This window comes from Blennius ocellaris (genome assembly GCF_963422515.1).
Source record: "Blennius ocellaris genome assembly, chromosome: 13".
NCBI classification, from domain to species: Eukaryota; Metazoa; Chordata; class Actinopteri; order Blenniiformes; family Blenniidae; genus Blennius; species Blennius ocellaris.
Genome location: NC_137662.1, coordinates 15934476 through 15957586, shown reverse-complemented (window position 1 = coordinate 15957586; position 23111 = coordinate 15934476). Strand labels below are relative to the sequence as shown.

At 41.2% G+C, this 23111-nt stretch overlaps 1 protein-coding gene across 1 annotated transcript; it reads right to left on the bottom strand.

Annotated features, from left to right (window-relative positions):
• Positions 1 to 4282: 4282 nt before the first annotated feature.
• sfrp5 (secreted frizzled-related protein 5) lies at positions 4283 to 19078 on the bottom strand. Its single transcript, XM_080507185.1, has 3 exons — positions 18125 to 19078; positions 10681 to 10758; positions 4283 to 6499 (listed from the first exon to the last, which is right to left on the bottom strand). Exons 1-3 carry the CDS (start codon positions 18681 to 18683, stop codon positions 6171 to 6173), a joined length of 966 nt encoding a protein of 321 aa, XP_080363311.1. The 5' UTR covers positions 18684 to 19078; the 3' UTR covers positions 4283 to 6170.
• Between the last annotated feature and the right edge of the window lie 4033 nt (positions 19079 to 23111).

Below are 23111 nucleotides of genomic sequence, written 5' to 3'. Positions count from 1 at the left end.
GTTTCCGCACGCCAACATCTCCTGAGAGCAGCCTGGTTGTTTTCTTATCCAGTCTTTTCTCCGGCTCTCATTCTTTCCTTGAGCCCCCTGTCCCTTGTGCTCTCTTTCTCCTGTTTAGTGTGTGTGTGCGCGTGTGTGTGTGCGTGTGTGTGTGCGAGTGTGTGTGTGTGTGTGTGTGTGTGTGTGTGTGTGTGTGTGTGTGTGTGTGTGTGTGTGTGTGTGTGTGTGTGTGTGTGTGTGTGTGTGTGTGTGTGCGTGTGTGTGTGCGTGTGTGTGTGTGTGTGTGTGTGTGCGTGCGTGCGTGTGTGTGTGTGTGTTTGTCCAGTGTATGTCATCCATGTGCAGCAGGCTGGCTGACAGGCTTTGACAGACATTGTCAGAGTCATTGTGTTCCTGAGTCAGTGTGAGAGATTACCAAGATGAGGAATGGCTTGCTGACTGTTTTTATTTAATCACTTGCCACTGGATGTGTCTTTGCTGAATGGGATCACCAGTTGATAACGGCACAATCACTTTGCCATTTGTCTCCACCTTTCATTGTGGTTTGATTCACAACCAGATGTTGAAAAAGTGTGAATGCATCTGATTTGAAATATAAGTAAATTATAAATGTTCATTCATGCACTTGGTGTATAATAGCATAACGCAACCTTATTACAATATTTTGACACTGTCAAGATGGCAGCCTGTAATGATTGTGAATAATGTAATAATAGGGAGAGGATGTTGCAGCTTATATCCTCAAGGATTTAAAATGATGATTATTCCACAATACCCAGCAAACACTTTCATGAATGTGTGTGTCATTTAATTTGTTTTTGCAATTTGGACCGAGTATACTCTGTGTGGAGACTATTATCACATGTTGTTGTCCTGCATATTAAAATCTGAATATGGTGGAGTCATGACTAATTTAAAGTATCACAAACACAGCATATCAAATACAGTGGCTGAGAAACTGAGTGTAACAGGTATTGGATAATTAATGATATTTAAACATGTATTTACTTTTTTCCTGTTCTTTCAAAGTTAACAGATTCCCGTCAGCCTGAGAGATTATTTTAAATTATTATATATAACATTATTAATAAAGGTTTTCATAAACATAGACACATAAAAGTAATGCAAGTGATATTATGTTTTTAAAACGAGCTTAATATTGTACAGCCATACAGAAATCTAACTAATAAAAGTTTTTTTTGACGTGAACATTTATTAAAGTGTTAAAAAAAAACATTGAAATTGCCTTTGACAGTACTCGATTGTTGAAAGTATTTCAATAAATGTCTTATAAATGATTAAATACTATGCAGATCATTGCATTGTTTGTCAGATTTTATGCACATATGTATGTTCTTTTTGTTTGTACTAATTACTTTTTTCCCTCTACAATAAGAAAGCTGCTTATCCTCCAATGGCCAACTTTAAAGGGGGTGGTACTTGGGGTTTGGGTTGGGGGAAAAAGCAAAGAAAACATCCAACACAAATGCTTACAAAGTAGAAACATGCAGAGGAAATTACATCCCAGCTGAAATGCTTATCCTCCAGTCCAAACGTCACTGTCAATACTCATAATACCGAAGAGCATAGATTTCTCATGCCAAATGTACTAACAAAACACTGCCGTCTTCAGAGACATTGATGAGCAGCACTTAAGAACATCGGTGAAACTTCTGCTTCAGCATAAGTGTTTATTTCTGAGTGAGTAAAGTAGTCAATAAGCTGAAGTTGGTGTCGTTGCTTGATCGAGTGTGCACAAGAGAAATAGTGGAGAAAGCTGCCTCATGTAAGAATCACATGTAAAACTTTCTTTCATCTTTTTTCCTGATGTTGTATGCTTGCCCCAAGCCTTATAAAGGCACTCTGCACTCATGCACAAACACACACAACAACATGCAGCATCTTTATTGTATTTTACTGGGAAAAGCAGAGGAGGGCTCAGAGCCAGCTCTGTACCATTGCCCATGTGCTGCTGTTTATACTCTCTACTTCTCTTTCTCTTTTTCTAAGGAAAATCACACTGCTCTGTGCCCTCCCTTCCTGCAGACAGGTGGTATTGTGGTTCAGACGTTGAGGATGTTGGCTTACTGTCTAATGCTGTTTTAATGGTACCTTGAATGGCGGCTTTCTGCAAGAAATTGTTCTGATCCTCCAGAATGTTATATAATGCTCTCTCTCTCTCTCTCTCTCTCTCTCTCTCTCTCTCTCTCTCGCTGAGATCGAGGTAAAGGAATATTGTTGTGTAAGTTAAGCACAATTATGTGTTCATGCCTACGTTAATATTTCATTATGATCGCTTCAATAACCTTGAAACAGTTTTGACATTGCTCCACTCAGTGTTTTCCAAGGTCAATAACCTAATGAATAAATGAACAATTTAAGCTATTAATTAATCCTATATTGATGAATGAACATTGCCATTGCATCACATTTGAAGTTTAAAACAACTACAAACCATCACTATTGATCTTTGCTTGCATAGCTCTCGTCTAATATATTCTTGCATCAAAGGGGTCTATGCTTTTCTAGCCCATAAACGTAAAATGAAATTAACAAAAAAATAATTAAATAATTAAATTTTATTAACTTAATGGGATTGACAAATGTAAGATAACTGAAAAAGATCAAAATTGTATGATCGCCTGCCTCAGCACATGTACACATAGCATTTTTTTTTTTTACAGTGCATACGTTCAGGTTTAGTGAGCTCATTTCCCAAATGAGCTTCATCGCACAAGGAAAATATTTTCTCAAATATTTTGGAGAAAAAAATGGCCATAAGTCGATCACACCCATCTCAGAGGGTTTTGTCAAAAGAAATGATGTATAATACTGCAAAAATAAAAATAAATAAAAACGTGCCTGCTAACATATGGCAACTGGGTAGGTGAGTGAAAGTTTGGTAAATAAAAGTAGAAATAAAATCCTTAAATTTACCGTGCAAGTGTCATGTGTGACGTGTGTGCATGTTTGTGTTTGCGAGCACACGCGACATTCTGACGGACAGCCACTATTGAGTCGTGAAAACGCTGCTTATCAGCAGACTGCAATAAAAACAATGTGGCCATTCTTTAGCTGTGCATGTGCACATTTTGTGTGTGCAGTGAGTCGCCCCCCCATTTTTCCTGTAACAAGTCATTGTTGTAGTGCATGTACATGGAAGGGATATTTGTTTGAATTGAGGTCTCACCGGAGGAAAGTGAGACAACGTGAACTTGTAGTCATATTGGTCCCAGTGTGTGTGTGTGTGTGTGTGTGTGTGTGTGTTGGAGTGTGTATGCACTTTTGTGTGTGTGTGTCGCCAGTCCCTCATCAGGCCCTTATTAACTACACAAGTGACCTTTGAGGAGGTGCTGATAGGTGTCTGCATGATCCAGCCAAGTTTCTGTCTCCTCTCCCTTTTCACCTTCCCTCTTTTTGGCCTCTTCCACTTTGACTTTTGCTGACTTACCACGTCATGGTTAATGAAAGCTGCTCATCATTTTCCCTTCATGGTGCATGTTATCTGCTGCATCTGCGCTTTTTCGGTTCTTACGGAAGGATATACTCTAACAGACAAAGACTTTTCTTTACCTCTTTACCGCGTTTGAATTCTTAGCAGACTCTTGATTGTTCTTGTTTCCAATAAAGGAAATCCTGTCCAGCACATTTCTGTTCATTATGACTGTCCCCTCCTGTTTTTGTAATTCCACAGTTGGAAGACTATGCATTATTTCTACAATCACTTGGAAAGAGGTCACCGCTTTTCTGGCGTTCACACTTCAAACAGTCTCCAAAAGTCTCCACATTACGGGAAATAGGGGTGGAAAACAGTAAACATTGTTGAGTGTCAGAGTTTAGCCATCAGGCCTTTTGTTGCACATATATGCCAGATCTTTTTTTTTATTGTGGTCAATTATCTGTATGTGTGTGTCTGGAGTTATTGAGCTGTGAGCAGTTTTGATAATGTTGGTTTGTAGCGCTGCGGTCTGCTGTCTGTCTGCTGTCTGTCTGCGTCACCCCGTTACACTTTAACATTGAGCACGGGCGGTTTTGGAGCCATGAGTTTGCATACAACCCAGGGCCCATTGTGGATCGGTAACATTTTTGGCTTAGCATGAAGGATAAGTGAAATTTCACCTCTGTTTTTCCTTTGAAAGAGAAGGAGGTGCAAGGCAGACCATCTGCACGCTCATGATCCCTAAATACCTTAATGTCTGTGGACAAACTGCAGCTCAAATTGTGTCAGACGCTGACTTCTTGCAGATAGAGATCAATAGTAAGTATTTTGAACAGACAAAACTGGTATTTATTGACAGATGATGACATCAGAACCATTTTACAAGACTTAAAAGATTGTTGTTTTACAACAGTTTGGATCAGTGGAATAATAAATGGAAAAATTGAATAGAAGAATATAGACTTTTTATCTATGCCACAGGGTTGATATTTAAGTAATGCTGTTGCTCAGTGGTTACAAAATAGGTTGAGAAAAGCTTCAGTGTGATTGAAACTTTAGGGGTAGAAAAAAGAAATGCTAGCCCAATGCAGTGATTTACATCATATGCAATTGGCTGTGGGTGTATGTAAGTGTGTGTTGCTGACCAATTGTTGTTTTTTTCAACTAATCATCCATCTACTGGATTTGATGGACACAATTGCTTTGTTGTATATCAGACATGGGGAAAACAAAACATTCAACATTGAACATTTAAAAGAGGTATAAAAATTTCAAATATATTTATTTTATTTGTAAAACAATGATCTATTTCAGTAACAGAACTACTTACATGTTAATATGTTAGAAAATGTTGTCAAAAGTTTAATTTTCATCTTTCATTGCGACAGCAACAGTGTATTCAGGTGCTATGTTGTATGCATGATTTCTGCTTTCATACCATAAATGTTTAACTGAAGCAAATTTAAGAACTTTAGTACAAAAAGAGAGAAACATTTGAAGAATGTAGTGAGTACCAGAGACTTATCAATCCAACATTGTTGGTTCTGTCCAGAGTCTCTTTCTCTTTCTTTTTCTTCTATTCTCTAGTTTCCATTGGGGATATCCTCTATCCTTTAAATTTCCTCTCTCTCCAATTCAAAAAGCATAAAAAAAAAAAAAATCTTCAAGATTTCCTCTTTCAGGCCACATAAAACAGGTACTGTACAAAGTCAGTGGAAGCATCATTCAGTCCGTCACTGTCTTTTTCCATCCGTCCTCTTTCCCAGCAGGGATAAAAGAAAAAGGCCAAGGTTTCTACTGATCTAGTATTCATATGGATTACCTACTTTTTACATAATTAAAACATACAGTTAAGTGGATCATCTACCTTTCTTTGCTTTGATGTTGTACCTTGAAGCTCTGTGCCAGCTTGGGCAGTTGGCACATCATACAGCCCTCATACACATGATCATTTCTCTTTTCTTTTTTTTTTTTTTTAACCAAATTTTTACACAGAAACAAACCTTGACTTTTCCTCCATTTCTGCTGTTTCTGCTTATAATCATCCCATTATTAGTTTTCCACAACTCTTTGACATTTTTATTTCTCTTGCTAATGTTTAATTCAATTGATTTGTTCAACTACTATCAGGAAATAGAACAGAGTATATAAAGTGTTAAGGGTCCAATGTGAGATTTTAGGATGTCTATTAAACAGAAATGATATGGTTTCATGTTCCATGACAACCCTAAACTGAAAATGCTTGTATTTTCGACAGAATAATCTACACATGGAGGCGTTTCTTGAATTGAACTTGAAATAACAAACACAAGCAAAAGATTGACTTTAACAAGTTCCTCAGCCACTATAGGTTCTCTCACAAACCCAAGACGAAAGAGTTTCCATCCTTTATCTTATTGCTAGATGGCACAAAATGCCATGCACTGGTCCTGTATGCATTTCCTAGGGGGGTAGATCAAAGTAATTGTTTCTTTGTTTTTGGAAATTAAAATGACATCTTCCTAACTATTTCTAAAACTGCTTGTTTTTTGAATGTGGCCTTGACTATCCAGTTCATTTTATTGTTGAGAAAAGGTGCACTATCCTGCAAATCCTTGTTGGATAATGTAAGGAACTGTAAGGTATTCTGCAATGGTTTGGGATTCAGCGATGCATTCTTGAAAAGAGCATTATAATCTATGAGGAATGTGGGGTACAATGGTGGACTCGGCAAACAGGGCAGTGAGTCATGTCACTGGAAAACAGAGTGGTATGTGGGACACTGATGGGATTTCATGTACTTGATGGCGAACTTCAGCTCCTTGCTCTTCTTGTCCCACTTGTGAATAGACATGAGCAGAAGTTGTTGGTCCACTTTGCGGCCCATGATGAGGAAGTTGGAGCCGAGACTGTCCAGCTGGGAGCAGGGGCAGTTGGCGCCGTTCTTGATATACAGGGTCAGTTTCTTCAGGTCCTTCTTCCTCAACACTCCCTGCTTCAAAACTTTTTTCTTTTTTTGCGCCGCAATCAGCTTCCGGTCCCCCTTCTCCTTTTTCACCTCTTTGATTTTCATCTTCAGGACTGAAGGAGGAAAAGAGGAAGATATTCCATTTCAATTCAAATATCATTCGGTCACACATTCACACCCAGATTCCCCTGATCCTGTTTTACTCTACTGCTTTCTGCAAGAGACGTGTCGTATGTACAGTGCCAAAGAAGCAGTTATGTTCTCATCCCCCCACTGTCCTCATATGCTCTTTCATGTAGCATACTAAAACAGTATGCATTGTGTGTCTGCATTGAAAAGAACCAAGAAAACAAAACAGGGGCATATTTTTCACTTAAATACAAGTCAAACCTCAGTGTTGCAAGTTAAGAGGCAAGTATTATAAAAATAAAGTTTTAATTGTTAATCATAAGTGTCAAAGAGTTAGTCGTAACGCAAGTAATGTAAATATACTACAGTCCACAATCTCCTGACAATGATCACCTGTGCCCGTATTCATGAAGCATCTCAGAGTCCTCTCAGGAAGCTCCTAAATCAGCCTAAATATTCTATATATGCTTATTGTTATCTTTTCTGTCCATGCTGTTTTTTTTTTTTTTTACCAATTAATGTATTTGATATTAATGGTGGACGCAGGCGCAGCTTTCACCAAATCCTGTGATTGGTGGAGCTCTTATAAAAAGACAGAATGATGAAAACAACAAATGGAATGGATATCAAAAAAAAAGAACTGGAAAGCCCCACTGGACAGAGAGGCAGTGCCTGCTGTAAGCTCAACCCTGTAAGCTCATCCCTGATGAGGTCGACCACAAACGTTATTCCTGCACGATCGATCCAGTAGCGTGTCATTAAATTGTTGTCGTTAAACATATGGAGATCGTCTTTCCGCCATCTTGTCTGTTTAAGAAACTCTAAGGCTTCTTAAAAGTCCTCCTCGCTCCTTTTAATGGTTTTCCACCTTAGGAGCTTAAGATGCTTTGCGAATTACTTTTATCTTAGTAAGGGAAAATTCAAAGACAAATCTTAAAATTCGAGGAATTCTATGACTTTTTATAAGAGTGACATCACTAAGAGCTACTTTTTGCCATTGGATGCTTTGTGAATACGGGCACAGGTTTCTTTAATCTGAACTTTGCCCTGTAATCACATGTAATGTGTTTTTCTTTTAGACTAATATATCACCTATGCGTGACGAGTTGTGTATTTGCAGGCATAAAATACAGAACACAAAATCTTTGTGCTTTTTTCCCCCCTTCATGTTTAACACCCTAATGAAGTACTCACTTGTGTTTCTCAGTGAGCTTCATTTTTAAACATTGATATTTTTACATGCCAGAGATTAAAATGGTACTGCCGAGTGTTGGAGAAAGGAATTCTCTGGGTGAACATTTTGACAGGTGAAATTAATCATGGGCAGAGGCAAAGGAGCAGCGTCGGTATGAAGCTTTGCTATGTAACCAAGCCATGTTGGAAAGTAGCCATTTCATTTCTCGCCTGCTTGTCTATGGGTTGCACAAACATCCTCCAGTTTACTCTGATAGGTATACGGTACATGCGAAGTGATAGCATGGAATGTGTGTGTTGAGTTGCTTCTCAGTCGCATGCTGATTCACATCCAGCACCTTCACCGAGAGCGTGTGTTTATGTGCTGACTTCGTGTGCCTGCACGTCGACGTGCTTATTTTTATGAATGCATGTGTGCATTTGTGTTCGGTAAAGATATGAAGTATAAAGTTGACCCCTTTTCCTGCCCACTTCCCGCGTCACTTTAAATGCCCACCCATACATTCTGTCGTACATGATGCAGTGCGGCCCACAGCGCAGCCTGGCCAGCATCTTTGTGACAAGCCATGCCCACGTCTTTATACAAACTCAATCACTTTAAAGTGAACAGGCGGGGCGAGGGGGTTAAAGGTAGAAGCAGCTGGAAGGAGTAGGGGAGAAACCAATGCTGTCATATTGATGAAATCCAGGTTTTCTTTTAGCTAAAACAAGCCTCCTATACCAACCCGGTGTAGGCAATGTATCCTGTCAGACCCATGGACCAGCCCATTTTCTTTTTTATTGTGTCACTTCTATCATGTTGCTGAATAGCACAGCAAAGAATCCCCAGAGATCAAACATCAAAAGGAAACTAACTAAACCAAAAAAATGCTCCGACGGCGATAGCCGTCTAAAGATGAATAAGTAATGACGTTCATAAGGCATGAGATCAAGCTGTAATCAGCTATCGCCCTATAGAATAACACTGTAAAGTCATTCCTTCCCTTGATCTTAAAATCCATATGTCACAGTTATCTTGTCTCATCCAGTCCCAGACTTTTTTAGTCAATAAAAGCCTGTCCATGTCGGGTATCTATTTTCACATGTAATCATGTTTCATTGTAATGAATAGATTTGTGTTTCAGCTTCTAATCTTTACAAACTTAGGTTGAAAGATCGAGATACGTAATTCTCTAGATAATCAGACTAATAATTATCTCTGATTAATTGATGCCATGAGTTGTTGTTTTTTTTGTATGTTATGAGCCTGTGTTATTGCTGCAGAATGCAAGAACAAGGTGGACAAAGGCATCTTTGGTTGTTGCTGTTGGCATGGTTCAGGCTCTATCAGAGCTTTTATGTAGCCGTGGTGCCAAAACTCCTCACCTGGATGCTGAAATACATACGTATCTGTATTGGTCTGGACAAATGTCACTGTATTATAATATAATTAAACTATTCTCACTATCCCGTTCTTCACAAGTCTAGGAAGGTCATGCTGGTGCTGTTCAGAATCCTATGACTAGTGAGACTAAAGAGCTCAGTATATCATTAACTCTGAATACTGGAGCAATAGTCCATGCAAGCAGACATTCAGCTGCCTTGAACATGATGGGCCAAAAGCCTGGATGAGCAGGAATAAAGGAATAATGATGTTCTGGCCTCATGTTCAGGTTATTACCGTGGTGAAATAGTAATGCTGTAAAGTAGAACATACTGAAACTTATGTTTAATTAACACTGGGAACTAGAAACTCCTATTCCAATGTTTCATGAGAAGGCTGACAATGAAATAAATGTAAGAGATGACGATTCTTTTTTTCTTTTCTTTTTTACTTTGACCATTTTCAAGAAATACTCCCATAAGAAGGAGTTTAAAGATTCCGGACAAAAGGAGCAAAAATTGAACATAAATTAAATTATCTTTAGTTTATCAACTTTATTGAACCTCCAAAAAACATCCATTACTTGTTTTCAGAAACAATGAAAATAAGTACGTTTTTGTTGGGCTTGGATTGTTTATATGTCGTTTTTGTTTGAAGATCTTTCTAACCAAACACAGCCACTAATAAAACAGCATAGTTGCAACTGTTCAAAGTTGATAGTTAAAATGCTGTTTACTGTCTTATACATGGTTTTATTTGTGTGATTTATAATCCAAGTGAAGCCTGGCTACCGATTTCCATGAATCAACAGTGAATCAGTTGAAGTCTCACACCGAGGAGGAAACTTTAATGGAATCGTTCTTCCTTAGCAGCTTCACATTGAAAGATTACCGAGTGGTGTTTTATGTTTTAAGTAAATCAGAGCAATTGAATAAGGACCTGAACTTGATCCTATATCATGGAAGATATTTCGACCCTTGTCTAAAATCATGATGGTCACTGGACTTGTGAAGGGGACAGTCTAGAAGACCGGATTGAAATGACAACGTGCGTGTACTTTCAAAGTAGATCAGGACTGTCGGTCCTTATACTGTATATTTGACTCTATTACTTAAACTAATGACTGGTCTCTGTGACTTATTTAATCATTTTAAATGGTTGTCATTGAATTTAATTTCATTCAGATTATAAAATGTGTCTTTCTATAAAGTAAATATTATTTTAACATTTTTGATTGTGATTTCTTTTAAAAATTCTAATTACATAAATCAACACAGAGTAGAAAAAGAAACAATCCTTACATCCACTCCCCCCCTTCCCACCTCTGATTTCTTCACAACTTGTCCCCTGACTGAATCTATGAGATTACTACAACTGATTTTTCTCCTGTTTTAACAAAAAAAAAAAAAAAAAAAATCTCTGTCATTATGTTATAGCATTTCATTGTATTTCTTAATTGTAAATTAACCTGAGGTTTTGGGTGAAGTGCTTTATGTAAGCAGTTGTACTTGGGAAAACTGATGTGAAACACAATTGAGTTTGTCAGTCACTTAAACTAAGTTATAGATATCAGAGAGCATATTATCACTCTTCACTTCCTGTACTCACCAAAGTCACTGGCACAGTAGTGCTCCATGATGTTGTCTGCTTTCAGCTCGTTGTCACAGGGCGGGCACACCTTTGACACTGTGGGGGTGAAATGAAAATAATCAGTTCTCAACCACACAGAGTCCTATTTCATTGAATATGATGCAATGAACAGCAGATGATCTCGTCTTTTAACGTGAATTACAGGTCATTCCTATTCAAATGCAGACAACAAAACCAGAGGCTTGTCAGCATGAAATCGTTAGGCCTCAAGTACTCTTGAAGCACTTATTTGCAGACCCCCCCTCCTCTTGTCAGAGGCTATTTGCCGCAGAGCCGATACATAGTGCAGCAAGCTGACTGATGTTTGCCCTGCAATTACACTGGAGAAAATGTTTTTTATTGTAGGTCTTGTATATTTTGGTGGTGCAGGCGTGGTCTTGGCTGTGCAGAAAGGTAAACGTTGTGGCAGGAGCTGCTGAACACGGGACACACACACACACACACACACACACACACACACACACACACACACACACACACACACACACACACACACACACACACACACACACACACACACACACACACACACACACACACACACAAGTTGGGCCACACAGCAACCACACATTGTGAAACAGCGAAGAGAAACCGAAGCAGCAAGTCCAGTTTATTTTTAACTCCAAATTTATGGCCACACTAGCTTTGCTCGAATGAATGTTTAGCCTCACTTACTTAGATACGGGAGTTTGTGATTGTTGTAATTGTGTGCCGTCATAGTGGAGACACACAAGACAGAAGAAGTACAGGCCCTGTATGAACCTTTTTTGAATCTTGTCACACTTGATCTTGTTTATTTTTTTATTTTTTTCCAAAATTGTAAAACTGACTTTGTTTTACTTGTTTACTCTGACAAAAACACAATTGCATAACACTGTAATTTTCTCCAGAGGTTTCTCAATATAAGATTTTATTATGGCAAGTTATAAACTTTATGTAATGACAATAAGCTGGCTGCAGCTGTACATATTTAATATCAACCCATGCATCCACAAAACTGAGACCAGTTGGGCCAAGTCAGACAGCACAGTTTAATATTAGAGTTAGGGGAAGAAGGATGTGGTATTGAAGTCTTCCCAACACTGCTTATATATACCTACAGGGCCGAGAAATGTGATGAGAACAACGATGTGCTGGGTATGCAGCCTTTTTCAGGACGACTGCTAAATTTTCCTGTCATTCACTCACCGCAGTGTCCAAAATATGTTCTCCTGCCTGTTTTCCGTCTGTTCCTCTGTGTCTCAAACTCACAAACATACATTCTGCAAACAAACACAGGACTGCCCTAACACCGGTCAACCCCCAGGTTAAAAGTCAGGGTTCAGAGGTTATCGCCCCCACTCCAAACTTCAGTGTCTGGCCAGATAATGAGCAGGGTCAAAGTTTAGCATGCTTCACTGCTTGGGTCATGGCGAGGTAAAGCCCCTCACCACCAGTGTGTGTGTGTGTGTGTGTGTGTGTGTGTGTGTGTGTGTGTGTGTGTGTGTGTGTGTGTGTGTGTGTGTGTGTGTGTGTGTGTGTGTGTGTGTGTGTGTGTGTGTGTGTTAAAGGCTGTGGAACCATGTTCTTGTAGACTATCTGCTAGTATTTCTCCTCCTGAAGGTTCCCATGCTTTCACAAGCAGGAGACTTGCAAGCCCTACAGGGTCAGGTCTAATTATGTGGTGCTGACATAAAGACTCGGACAGGAGAGCACACACACACACACACACACACACACACACACACACACACACACACACACACACACACACACACACACACACACACACACACACACACACACACGCTCGCACACGTTCACACAAACACCAATGAAGAGACGACAAAAACGTCTCTGCATTTATCTGTTTTGAATGGTCTTCTGGAAGCTATATGGTTTAATTCAGACTGTGTGGCAATTCATTCTGGGTTCACGGGGGTGGTATGTTGGCAGGTGGCCCAGGTATGTCAGCTTGCAGAGCATGTGTCAGGAGAAAGTGGTTCTTTCAAGAAACTTAGTTGAGCTTGGACTGAAAAAAAAAACAAAAAAAAAAACACCATCTGGATGCCACTGAGAAATCACTTAAGCTTTGACTGCCCTCATCACTGCTCTCTGTCGAGGGAATCACAGTCATGTTCTGATGGGAATTGCTGCTGAAAAACTTTTTTTTCCTGGACATGTTCCTGCGCAGCAAATCTTTTGACATTAAGTCATTATTTCACTTTTTGCCATCAGTGGAAGAATTTTTACCATTCCATGTCATTAAATCCTGGAAACCATGCTCTTATTCTGGTTGACTTTGGACTCGACTCCCCCTTGTGTGCTCCTTTTGGCATTTGCATGCTGTGTTATGAACTCAATTACAGAAACTTTAATGTTCCCATTCGGTGTGATGAATGTTATTGTCTCCCAAAGCTATTGTTGGGGAGGGTGAGGAGGTGGGGAGTGGATGATTAAAGACAAGAGGAAAAGGACGATGGGAGCAGGGCGAGTAAGGAGGTGGTCTCCTGGAAAGCCCTGCTGTTAATCTTTAAACAGCAAGCCAAAGTGGAAATGGCGTACGGCAAGAGTCCAAGAATTTTACGGCACAACTTCACTCAGTCGCAGCTCTGAGCTTATTATCGCTTTCTCCGTTCCAGTCTCCGCTTTTGACCATGTCTTCTGTCTCTCATCTCCTTCTCACTATCATTTTCCTTCTTTATTTTTCCCAAATCATTAAACAAAAACAGACAGGTTTTGGGAGCAGATGCGGTGTTGAGGATACAAATGTGAGCAGTCAGTTTCTCGGATGTACGACAATAAGGACATTTGCGTCTTATCTCTATTTCGGACTTCATTAAATAATATTACAGCCATCTCTGATAAGAATATTTGCACAGACAAAATATCTAGGGAATAAAACATCCATGAATGAAAGAATAAACTAAGCACATTGTTTGCTTGTCATAACTGGCTTCAGCTAACATAATAAGATTGATCTCTGTGATATCATCTATTTTCTAATATAAATTAAAAAGTTATGAATATTTTTAATTAGTTTGTAAGCAGAAGGACCTGAACAGAGATGTCTGTGTATAAGAGTATATGTGTCCACTGTGATCAAAGAAAACTCTACTGCCATCCTCATTTTGTTGTAGTAATTGCTTCCTGCATAAATTATCTTTGTATAAACAATATAAATCACAGTCATCTCCAATTCACTTAAAGCATAAAAATGCCTTTGCTTGCTCATTTCCCAAAAGACTCGCTTTGTCTTTGCAGCACATTTAGGAATCTCTTTTATTTATTTTGAACTTGCACTCAAAAACATAAACACTGTAAATCACTCAATGCTTACAATTATGACAAATCTTCTTCAAATCAATTTTCACAGCTGAATGAAATTTCTTATTTTATTCACAGCGGTTACAAACATCTGTTCAATTCTCTCTCTCTCTCTCTCTCTCTCTCTCTCTCTCTCTCTCTCTCTCTCTCTCTCTCTCTCTCTCTCTCTCTCCCCCTCTCACGCTCTCTCTATTGTATCGTCATCTAACTGACATGTTTTGTGCCTCGCCTCATACAGTTTCAGAGCCTTGGCCACTTATTTTATTAGAATATCGTTCCATTCAAAGAATGTACGGGTCACTCTCACATGCTTCATTTGGACCCTTTAAGTTATGAGCAGCAACACTTATGACATAAAACGTTACTGTGCCGGAGAAGAAATGCGGCGTGTGATTTACGTCTGAGGGCCTAACATCTGTATAAATGCGGCATGCTGACAGACAGAGGAGGGCTTAAACCTGACCCATAGGCAGCCCCCGAGGCCCCTAAAACACAGCACGCTCCTTGCATCTGTAGGAATCCTATACAGAAGAGAAACTACATTCTTAAGGCCTCTGCAGTCTTCCATGCACAAGCATTGGATCACATTTTCCTTTTCATATACGAGCCAAGGCCAAATGAGAAGAGCCCATTGTGGTGCTGGGAACCTGACATTGCTGCCTGTCTCCTTTAGTGTTGCTGTAACTTACACTGGTCACATCACAGAGCGTGGCAGAGATACAGATAGACAGTCTTTCATAGCGTGCAATTTCACTGATTCTCACTGATTTGTGAATATTTACAGTGCAAACACGCAATTTGATTTATGGCATTTACCCCATGAACTGAAAGTGCAGCATCCTATCAGTGCTTATCACTGATGATTTATTGATGCTGACAGTAGCTCAGGGTAGCATCATTAAAACCATGAGGTGGAGTTGATGGGTAGCATTAACTCTGCTCTGCCTGACAGGCCGAGCTCAGCTGGCCTTTTCTGCTCACGGGATGCCTGCGCCCTGTTTTGTCAGCAGTCGGTGCTTGTCTTGTGTGCTATAATACACCGTCTTGTGTTTCACATAATCACACCCCATGGGCTGCTGACACACACAGGCGCAGGTGCCAACGCACACATACACACACTTGCGAAAAATAATCTGTACACACAGCCTGAGCTCAGGTGGTGGTGGAGTTCCTCTCCGTTTTGGCTGTGACAGAGAAGTGGAAAGTGAATCTAACTCTGTGCTGTGAGTTTCCACAGGAGCCCTCAAACCGTGCTATATCATGTAATCGCAGAATAGCTCAGATAGCATCGGGGCCTCCCGAACGGGGAGAGCAGCAAGTGGAGGAGAGTGGAGAATTCCTGCGATTGATCCCACTCCATGAGAATTACTCGGACGGCCACAAGATACTTCATTTGATCCTGGAGAACGGGAATCATCAGCGTCCTCTGAAGACATGGATCATTCCCAGGAAACTCACTTCGAAGAGATCTTAGCTGAAATCCCTTTTTATTCGGTGTGCGAGCGTGTGTGTGTGTGTGTGTGTGTGTGTGTGTGTGTGTGTGTGTGTGTCGGAGCCAAATGCTTGTCCTCAGGATGGCCTCATCGGCACATCTGAGAATCTCTGGTTCTTAACAAAATGTCAGTGACTGAGCCTTCAGGCTAGAAGTGATACGGGTTCACTCTCAGTTACACTCACACAAGCACACATTCACACACACATTCCCCAAAACTCATAATAAAGAACACACTCACATATAGTAGTTGTAATCAATTATTTGTCCATTCGTTATTGAAACCATAAAAGCCTAATATAAACTGATTTTGTCCATTTTTCCCTCCCGCTTAAAACTGTCATACAACAAAGAACGTATTCGTGCTGCTCTCGCTAAACGTTCTGTAAACCACTCGCCTCTGATCGTTATTTGATTAGATTGGATCAACAAACAGTTGCCTGTTTGAGGAGTTGACTGATGAAGTGCAAGCTGCCTCCGTCTCAGGGAGCATATAGAAGAATGAATTATGACTGCAATGCTGGAATGTCACATACTTGATACCAGTCCTAGAAAAACAGAACGGCCATTTTGCCTAATCTAACATGTTGGTGCTGCTTTAATTCACCTGAAAATCCCCCAGTGATCATTTCTATTTTTTTTTATGTGGGTGTCATTGATAAAACACAAAGATATGTCTCGCATGTGACAGACACGAGTAAAGTCAAGTTCTTGTCAGGATGTAGTTGGTCGTGCTCTCACGTCACAGCAAGAACATCCCATTTCAGTCCAGTCGGAAATCTTTCTGTTTGTATGTTTTCGCTGCAGATTTTACTCTAATTTGCTCTCACAGTCTCAAAGCATGCGCTTAGAGCTAATCGACGACTCCTAATTTTCTCTCTGTAGAAATGTGCGTATAATTCTTTGTCATTCACTTTTTGCGCAGTGATGGACTCGTACAGGGTGTACCCTGCCCTCGCCCTTATTTAGTTGGGATAAGCTCCAACGCCTGCAACCCCAGACTGTATAAACCAGTTTAGATGATAAGCAGAAGGTTGTGCATCAGCTTGATTTTCATTGATCAGCTGAAGGGATTAAGTTTGTAAATAAAACGAAACATTATCGTGGTAAACACAGGCAACTGATGTTGATGAGAAGTGATGATGAAAAGGAGAAGACAAGTGGTGGAGTAATGTGAATAATAAATCATTTTCTTCATGTGCTCATTGAAAGTAGAGAGGTAGCCACTTCTTATGCTTCAGGAAGCAGCCTTTCTCTTCCTTTATGCACTGTCTGCCTCTCTTCACTTTCCCGTGTCCCCCTCCTTTCACTGCTTCCCGTTCGGTTCTCGCAGGGACAATCAGACTGCAGCGATTCCTATTCTCTGCTGGCGTCTCTTGTCCTCTCGTGTCGACTAATTAGTGGGGGCTCAGTAATTGGCCTTCTAGCTAATTGGCCCACTGGCTGCCAGACCCAACAAAGGCTGAGCAGACTGGGACACAGTGGGGACTGTCCCCCTTCACCGTCTAAAGACTCTCATCGACTCCCTCTCTGCCTCCTTCTCAGGACTGCTGCTTTTGTGAATAGGCTACTTAAGTGGTCACACACACACACACACACACACACACACACACACACACACACTGGCCTGTCTGTCGTCCCTCTAACTGTTAAACTATATATATTTTCCTCCTTTTTTGAAACCTCAGTACAGTATTTATCTTCTTTTTCATCCATTTATGGTTGATAATTTCCTTTAATGACACTCTTTAAGAGCACACCAGGTTGGAAATCAAACATTTACCATTCACTCATTTGTTGGATGGATTTATTGGCGGTGGGTGGACGTCTGCTGAAAAAGATGTGTGTGCTTGCATGTGGGTGTGCGTTGCTTCTGTTAAGATGTGTTCGGCATCCGAGTCCAGATATCTTAACTCACTGAACGATCTGGCCAGTGGAATCTCTCACTCTCCTGTCTCTTTGTGTCCGTCTTCATCTAACCCTGAGGGAAAATAGGGACCCGTCCTGATTTGTCCAGTTGTTAGACAACTTTCCCCCTGTAGCCTTTTTCTACTCCCGTCTTGCTCCCATTGACCTCATCTGCAGAGTCTCTCGCTGAAACTTTCTTCTGTCATTAATGTAGCAGTGTGAGGCTCACATCCCTGCTTTTTAAACTTTCACTCACTGTTGTAAAAACTGTTACACATGTACTTTCTAACACATTCAACTAAAATGTTTGTATTTTTTCATAATCTGATATCAATAAATATGAAATCCAAGACATGCTCATGACAGAACATTTAATAGATACAAACAAACCACCACCAAAAACATTATGAAACATTTATTAAAGTTTCATAGTAAATATATTTTTCAATCCTGAAGTAATTGTCATGCATGTGCTGAAGTTGTCACATTATATTGTGATTTAGAGAGGACACTACAAACACAGTTTGTACTGGTGTCAACATGATACCAGTAATATCTGTTGTAAAAAAGCTTTGGGATTCTCCCTTTTCAAGCAAGCTCTTTTAAGCTTTATTTTGTGATTCCAGGCATGAAAAAAAGCCAAAATGATCTTTTAACTTAGCATAGTTGAATGAGTGTCTGCAACAGCTGGCCTACCTGGTGGCTGGGTCGCGTGGTTCCCCGTGAACTGCATGGGAATGCAGAGGTCGTTATCGATGGGGAACTTGTCGCAGGTCAACATCTCTGGCCAGGGAAAGCCGTAGGTCTCCATCACAGGAGCGCAGCTGTCCCTCACAGCCTCGCAGAGCGAGCGGCAGGGATAGATGGGCCTGTCCAGACACACCGGTGCAAACAGCGAGCACAGGAACACCTGTGTGTCAGCGTGACACCTCTTGGCCAGGAGTGGCACCCAGCTGCCCGCCTGCTGCTTGACTTCTGGCATTGTCTCGTGGTCCAGGAGGTTGGGCAGCCTCATCTTCTTGTAGCCTACATTGTGGCACAGGCGCAGGTCAGCTGGTATGTCCACACACTGGGGCTGCTTGGTGTAGAAGCGGCCATTGTGGAAGTTGTCCGACTGCCAGCTGTAGTAGTCGTACTCATCTGCGGCCGAGACGGTGAGGAGGAGGAGGAGGAGGGAGAAGAGCGACAGACCCAGTGCCAAGCTGAAGGAGCCCTGGGTTAATGCCCACCTGGGGCTCTTTTGTCCTTGTGCCATGCCTCTCTGAGTTCAGAACAACAATTCAAGAAGGTTGTATCCAAAGTCTCCAAAGTAACTCAGTGAGGACAAAATACAAAGAGAAGAGGTGAACAAGTGGGGCAGGCGTACAAGCTGTAATCCCTTCTTTTCTCCTGAGTATGGACGCAGCGGAGTGAAAACAAAAGTGTTTAATTCCCTTCTTCCCCGGACAGTCAGCCCTCTAAGCCTCCCTCAAACACCTTCCTGTGTGTGTATATGTGCCCCAGGTAGTGCAGTGAGGAGGCAGCAGTTTGGGAGAGGTGGGCACTCAAGTAGGATTTCTAATTTTTCCTAATTTCCCCTGTTAACAACTTCTTAATCTCCTTCCCTCGCCCACTCTCATAACTGTCTGCAGCCCTCCCCTGCTCTCCTTCTATCAGTCTGTGGCTGTAATGAGAAGTACCTAGGTTTTAAGGAGCAGTGGTGGTTGCTCTCCTCCACTGCCTGCCCCCTAGCAGCTCTCAGACCACTCACCTTCCTACTGGCCTCCCCTGGACTCACTCACAACGGCTTCAGCCAATCACAACTGTGGGGGGAGGCTCCAAGTGGCCTTAAGGACACTCCTCTGCCCCTTTGCCAAAGGAAACCCCTCCTCCAGAACAAGTTAACAGGAGACAGAGGAAACTTTCGCCAGCTGTAGTTTTTATGATAAATTTATCTGAAAAATGCACGAGATTCTTTGGTGAGAAACACTCCCAGCAGATGCTGTCATCCTCTTAGTCATAGTGTTTTTGTGATAGATGTCGAGCCACACTCTTTTACTCATCAGGAAAACTTAACAAGCTCCCTGCACACTGCAGCCCACATAACAAACGAGGTCTGCTTGTCATTCAAGCCTGCTCACTTCATTAGCTGGAAACAGTCTGGCAGCAGGCTTTGGCTGGCATCAACAGTGTGAAAAACAAAACAAACCCTACTCAGACGCACGCATTCACAAGCACAACTGTAAATACAAGAGATTCACTTGAAGACAGTGAATGAAATTGGTGGGAACAACTTGGAGCATGGGCGAGTCAACGTTATTGAGTACATTCTGTGCAGCTACAGGTGGCTAGGTGGTTCGACGACACTATGGGAGTTATGCTAATGTCTGTGTTGGCTGTGAATAGAGGCACGCTGTCCCTCTGTCTCTTTATATCAGTGCCACTGACACAGTGAGGGCCTTCATCTTTGGAGCAAATTCACTAGAAGGGTCACATTCAGATTCAAAAGCCTGTAGCTTTGTGAACAGGATGTGGGATCGGTGGCTCACACGGAGGGTGTTCTTGCATCTTGCATTTGATCTGCGTCACGCATTCATGCTTGTCTTCATGAGAATGCACTGTAAATGCAGGCGCATACAAATGATTTCAGATATTTTATCATGATAGAACCAGATTGTCAAGACACAGTATGGATCATCCTGCAGCTGGATGCTGCTGACACGAGGTGTGAATAAACAGACCTGCTTTTCTTGCATTATGATTATTATCTGTGCAACAGTACAAAAAAGAAGCATGAAAGTGCTTGTGTGTGCGTGTGTGTCTTTGTAGGAGTGTTTTACAACCAGTTGGAGGCATGCTTGGATGGGAATCAGGGACAGTATTATTCTTTGCCTGTAGCAGAAAAGATAAAATTCCAGAAACAGCAGTCAGTCCATAAAACTTCATTCAATAAGGTGAAGTCAAATAGATAAACATTGTGGTTTAATATAAATAAACTAGGACGATCAATAAAACCCTCTGGTCCACATTATCCAAGTGCCTGTAGGGTTTTATTGAAACTCGACTGCAAACTCATTCCCAAAGCCAAGAGAACCATCTAATCTTTTATTTACCCGAAAGTGAAGTTGAACATGTTTCACCCTTATCTTTTGAAGCTCTGGTTGAAATCCCAGTTGACTCATTGTTGTGTGCGGACACAGTTTTCTCAGACTCAAAAAGGTGCCGACAGAACAAACGGACTCAGTCTTCTCTTGGAGCAGTTTTCATAACGTGGAAAGATGAACTGGTGGTTAACTGAAATCAACCCAGAAATACTGTCATCATGACTAAAAGCATTGTTGAGTGGATACACTGTTTTGATTTTGATAACCAAGCCAAGGTTTTGGTTTTTTTTTTTAATGCATTTGCTCACTTCTTCACTTCCATCCCACCCAGGCTTTCTCTCAACAAAGTGTTATTCCCAGACAGAAACAGCTCTTAACTTTTGCACTCCAGCTAATCAATGTTACTCCAGTTAATAATCTATGGACTTTACTCTCTTGTGAAGGGCCGGTGAAACCGTCTTGTGCACACCGCACTGTCTTGGTGAGGTATCTTGTATACACTTTGGTGCAGCAGTGACCTATTTTAAGACGGCCAGCATTTCCCCTTGATACAAGCATAGTGTCCTGCCTTCAAGTCAGTAACAAAAGTGTCTTTCATGGTAATCAATCAACAATGGTTGTCTCCTCTTGTTCTCCTTCCCCTAACTGGCCCCTGTGGCCACCGGCCAATCAATTCCACTCTTCGGTTTCCAGCCCTCTGATTGGACGGGGGTTATAAGATTAGGTCCAGCCTGTATTGTTGGGCCTAAAGGTTTAGCATGGTTTGAAAAGAGTGTCTCAGCAATTGTATGAGTGAGTGAGTGTGTGTTTTGAGATGGCGGTAGTGGGTATGGGTGGTTGTGTGTGTCTCATGGAGATTCTAAAGAGGAAAGGCAGGAGGGTGTGGGTGAGGTGGCCAGTCGCCCAGATATGTCCTCTAAGCAGCGTTTGCATTCCAAACCACACAAGAAGATTGAGAGGATGATGAGAAGGACAACCGACACTTCAGCATGTTGCACGTCTTTCTCTGGCACGAATCACAGAAAACACAGGAAACGTCTGCTATGAACATACAGTATTCCCAGCAGCCTGTTACAGTTTTTGCTGAAGTCAGCGGAGTAAATAAAAATATCAACTCCACTGAATAGTTTAAGATACAGTGTAGCATAGCTTCATGTATGAAAAGCCATGCACACTTGAAAACAGCATTTAATTAATTGCAACAAGCAAAAAAAGTGCACAGATCCCAAATTCACAGCAGCTACGGCTCTGCAGACCTGTGTCACTTCAGCAAATAATATCTAAACGTTTCAGGTGGAAGGAGGTTGTACTAAGGCTTTATCCATGCAGTAACTTGGTTTTCAATAAACCCCCCACTTCCTCACCACACACGCACACGCACACATCCCAGCAGTGTAGAGCAACAATAGGGATTAGCTTGCACAACTGTCAAAACAAGTGTGAAACACTTAGACCAGTGTCTCCCACAAAGAGTTTTTGTTTGTTTTTATTTATCTGTTACACACACGGTGATTGGAACTGCAAGTTGCGCTAAGTCAGTAATTATTTAAACCAATGAATTTAGGGGAGGATTTGTATTCTGCTTGATTGTTTCTCAAGCTTAAAAAAGCAAGTAAGCGAAGTAAAGCAAAGCAAACGTCATGCTGATTTATCAATACATTGTACTATAATTCAAAATGATCAATTCAGTCAATTTTACATGATAATGGCTTTTTTTTATCCATTAAAGTGACAATCTTATCATAATTAAACTTTTTGTTATTAGACATGAATTTCAAAAGTTGTTGTCTTATCTGTGCCCTTAAGTATTTGTTTCTTTTACAGTCAGTCTATCGTTAGTCCACAATTGACAACAGAAAAGCTTTTAGCTTCAGTGGCAGGACGTGACCTTTTTTTTTCTTCTCAGCTTGTTCACTAAGCTTCAGGTCAGGAACGAATTTGTCTGGAGGTACTAGTTGCACATAGTTGCTGAAATGTGATGAAATTATGTTGGAAGATTTTTGCACCACACAGTCACATAGTGCTAAACCCCGAGATGCCCATCACAGCAGACAGTCATGCAGCTTGCTGTGTGTCTGTGTTCACTGTCTCCTGTCATTGCCCTCCTTCACACAAATTGACCACCAACCCAAGTGCCTTTTATTTATTTTTTAACTCTTTTATGTGTTTCCAGGCTTGGTGTTGCTCCTGTGTACACTCACAGACTTCTCTACAAGATGTCAGGGTTGATGCGCAGGGTCAAAAGGTACGTTCAGTCACACAATCAGAAAGAGACAATTTCTTCTCTTGCTGCCTGCTCACCACCACACACACACATGCTCAGACACTGACACACATATCTCCCTTCACTGTCAACTTAAACCCTCAACAACTGGCTTCAGCTTCTCTGAGTCGGACTCTTTGTAAAGGGGCTTTGACCAGCTCACCGTCATGGAACCCAATGAAAAGAGACAGAGAGGAGAAAGGGACACCAAAACTGGGCCTAAGAGGTTTTTCTTTTTTGTGCGTGTGTGTGCGTACGGGTATGTGGCCCTATTCTCTGCTGATGAGGACCTGAGACTGATTGCACACTAATCCATGGCCAGAGGTGGAAAGTAATG